The sequence below is a fragment of the Helianthus annuus genome, chromosome 10 (genome assembly GCF_002127325.2).
Source record: "Helianthus annuus cultivar XRQ/B chromosome 10, HanXRQr2.0-SUNRISE, whole genome shotgun sequence".
NCBI classification, from domain to species: Eukaryota; Viridiplantae; Streptophyta; class Magnoliopsida; order Asterales; family Asteraceae; genus Helianthus; species Helianthus annuus.
This window is the reverse complement of record NC_035442.2, coordinates 108,112,836-108,115,917: the sequence shown is the minus strand read 5'-3', so window position 1 is coordinate 108,115,917 and position 3,082 is coordinate 108,112,836. Positions and strand designations below refer to the sequence as shown.

Sequence of the window (3,082 nt, the reverse complement as noted above, 5' to 3'; positions counted from 1 at the left end):
GTGTGCAGCTATGGATTTCTTCAAAACCATCTACCAATAGTTTACCTTCAAATCTTGATACATTTTGTTACTCCCCGGGTGAACTGAATATTTGGAATTATGAGCTTCTTGGAGGATTATATCTCTAAGTTCTCCATGAATTGGAACCCAGATCCGACCATTTAATCTGAGGATTCCATCATTCCCAGGTGACAACTGATCAAAAGTTGGACTTAATCTTTCTTCTGGAAAGTTATCTTCCATTATAGCTTCTTTCTATGTTGTCAACAACTTCTCGTTTAGACTGTTCTTTAGTTCAATACTCTTAGCGTTGATCTGTATAGGTTTGACTCTTTCTTTCCTGCTTAAAGCATCAGCGACCACATTCGCTTTTCCAGGATGGTAGCGAATTTCACAATCGTAATCATTCAATGTTTCCATCCAATGGCGTTGTCTCATGTTGAGATCTTTTTGGCTAAACAAGTGTTGGAGACTTTTGTGATCAGAATATATCACACATTTAGTTCCATACAAGTAATATCTCCATAACTTAAGTGCAAATACAACGGCACCCAATTCCAAATCATGTGGTGTAATTCTTTTCATGCACCTTTAGTTGTTGTGATGCATAGGCAATCACCTTGCCTCTTTGCATAAGCACACATCCCATGCCTGTATGCGAAGCATCACAATAGACAACGAACTCTTCTATTCCTTCAGGCAATGTCAATACAGGAGCATTGCTCAACTTCTTCTTGAGAATCTCGAAAGACTCTTGTTGTTTAGCACCCCAATCAAATTTCACATTCTTGCAGGTTAAAGTAGTTAGAGGTGCAGCTATCCTTGAAAAGTTTTCGATGAATCTTCTGTAATATCCTGCCAACCCTAAGAAGCTGTGGATTTCAATAGGGGTCTTAGGTGCTTCCCAATTCATGATTGCTTCTATTTTAGCGGGATCCACCTAGATGCCACGCTCACTTACCACATGTCCAAAGAATTGGACTTTGCGAAGCCAGAATTCGCATTTGGAGAATTTCGCGTAGAGCTTTTCCTGTTGTAGAAGTTTGAGGATGCATCAGAGATGTTTCTCGTGATCGGCTTGACTTTTTGAATAAATAAGTATGTCATCGATAAAGACAATGACAAACTTATCCAGATACGGCTTGCAGACTCGATTCATGAGGTCCATGAATGCTGCTGGTGCGTTAGTGAGCCCGAAAGGCATCACAAGAACTCATAGTGGCCATACCTTGTTCTAAACGCGGTCTTGTGTACGTCTTCAGTTCGGACCTTTAATTGATGATATCCCGATCTTAAGTCGATCTTTGAGAAGAAACTTGCCCCCTGTAGTTGATCAAACAGATCGTCGATCCCGGGCAATGGATAACGATTCTTGATTGTTACTTTGTTTAGCTCACGATAATCAATGCACAAACATATTGACCCATCTTTCTTCTTTACAAACAGAATGGGTGCTCCCCAAGGTGACGAGCTTGGTTAAATATAGCCTTTCTCCAATAGTTCATCTAACTGTGTTCTTAATTCTTTCATTTCGGTTGGCGCTAAGTGGTAAGGAGCTCGTGCAACTGGTGCTGCTCCTGGTATAATATCAATTCTGAACTCTACTTGCCTCTCGGGAGGTAGACTAGATAGTTCTTCAGAAAAAACATCTGGGTATTTTGTAACAACAGGAATATCTTCTATCTTGGGCTTCGGCATGTCTACTGTTACTTGTGCCATGTAAATGACACAACCGTTCTTCAAACACTTGGATGCCTTTAGCATAGTCACTTGATCAGGCAATCCATAGTGCGTATCACCTTGGATAGTGATTGATTCACCAGAAGGGGTTTTGATCATAACTTGCTTCTTATCACAGGCAATTTGAGTGTGGTTAAACGACAACCAATCCATGCCTATAACTATATCAAACCCCGCCAATTTCATTGGCAACAAGGACAACGGAAAAGAATGGTTCCTAATGGATATGAAACATCCATCTAGAATTGTTGAAGCAGTTTCTAAAGTACCATCAGCCAATTCTACCTCATATTTTATGTCTAGAGTTTTAATAGGCAGATTCAACAGTTTTATGATCCTTCTTCTTGCAGATTCCATAGGGTTTAGCTTGCGGATCAATAGTGCATTTCCCGAAATGGTTTCTCATGCAGGTCTTGCACATGGGCTTTTCACCCGATTGATTGGTATATTTCTTAAACCCAGAGTTTCCTTTCTTTTTCTTATCAGAACATTGGGAGCTATCATTCTCCCTCTTTCTCTTTTCTTCTTCTGTAATCTTTACAGACTTATTCCTGACAATATCCAGTGTCAGGGATAGAGACTGATCCACTGCTGACCTATAAGTGGCGGGCTTTGAAGCCTTCACATTCCCTTTTACCTCGGGAGCCAAACCACCAATAGAGCGTACAATACGCTTGGGTTCTGGAGTTACCAAATAAGGTACCAGTCTAGACATGGAGTTGAAGCTAGTAACATAAGCTTGACAATCTAAGTTCTTCATAACTAGAGTTAGGAAGTCAGTTTCAACTTTCTCTACTTCGTGTTGCGGGCAGAAAGTTACTTTCATCAGTTCCACAAATTTATCCCACGAAAGATTGTAAAGTGGAATTTTCCCTGATGCCTGTATCAGTGCCCTCCACCAAACTAGGGCATCACCTTCAAAAGACTGGGATACAAACTTAACAACATCCTCCTTGGCACACCCACTAATGTCAACAACTATCTCCATCTCGTCTAGACACTTCATATAGTTGATGGCTCCTTTTTCACCAGTGAAGTCTCTTGGTTTGCAAGAGATAAAGTACTTGTAAGAACAAGCTTTGGAATGTGGTTCCTGGTCAAACACTATCTTCTTGGATGGTTGACTGTTCTGATTTGACGAATGTTGAGATTCGTCCTTCTTAGATGCATGCATTTTGGAAGGGGACGGAATGAGCCACTGAATGAGTCTTGGTGCGAGTAGCACTTGACTCTCTGAATACTCTGCCAACAACTTTAGTTACAGCGGTTTCTATCATATCTTGCAAATCAGCACCCGTTACGTTCAATCTAGTGTTATTATTCCCTTCAGTAGGGTGACTAT

At 40.7% G+C, this 3,082-nt stretch overlaps 1 protein-coding gene across 1 annotated transcript; it reads right to left on the bottom strand.

Annotated features, from left to right (window-relative positions):
* Positions 1-1,476: 1,476 nt before the first annotated feature.
* On the bottom strand, positions 1,477-1,926 carry LOC110881900. The gene has a single exon (XM_022130040.1). It carries the CDS (start codon positions 1,924-1,926, stop codon positions 1,477-1,479), a length of 450 nt encoding a protein of 149 aa, XP_021985732.1.
* Positions 1,927-3,082: the final 1,156 nt, after the last annotated feature.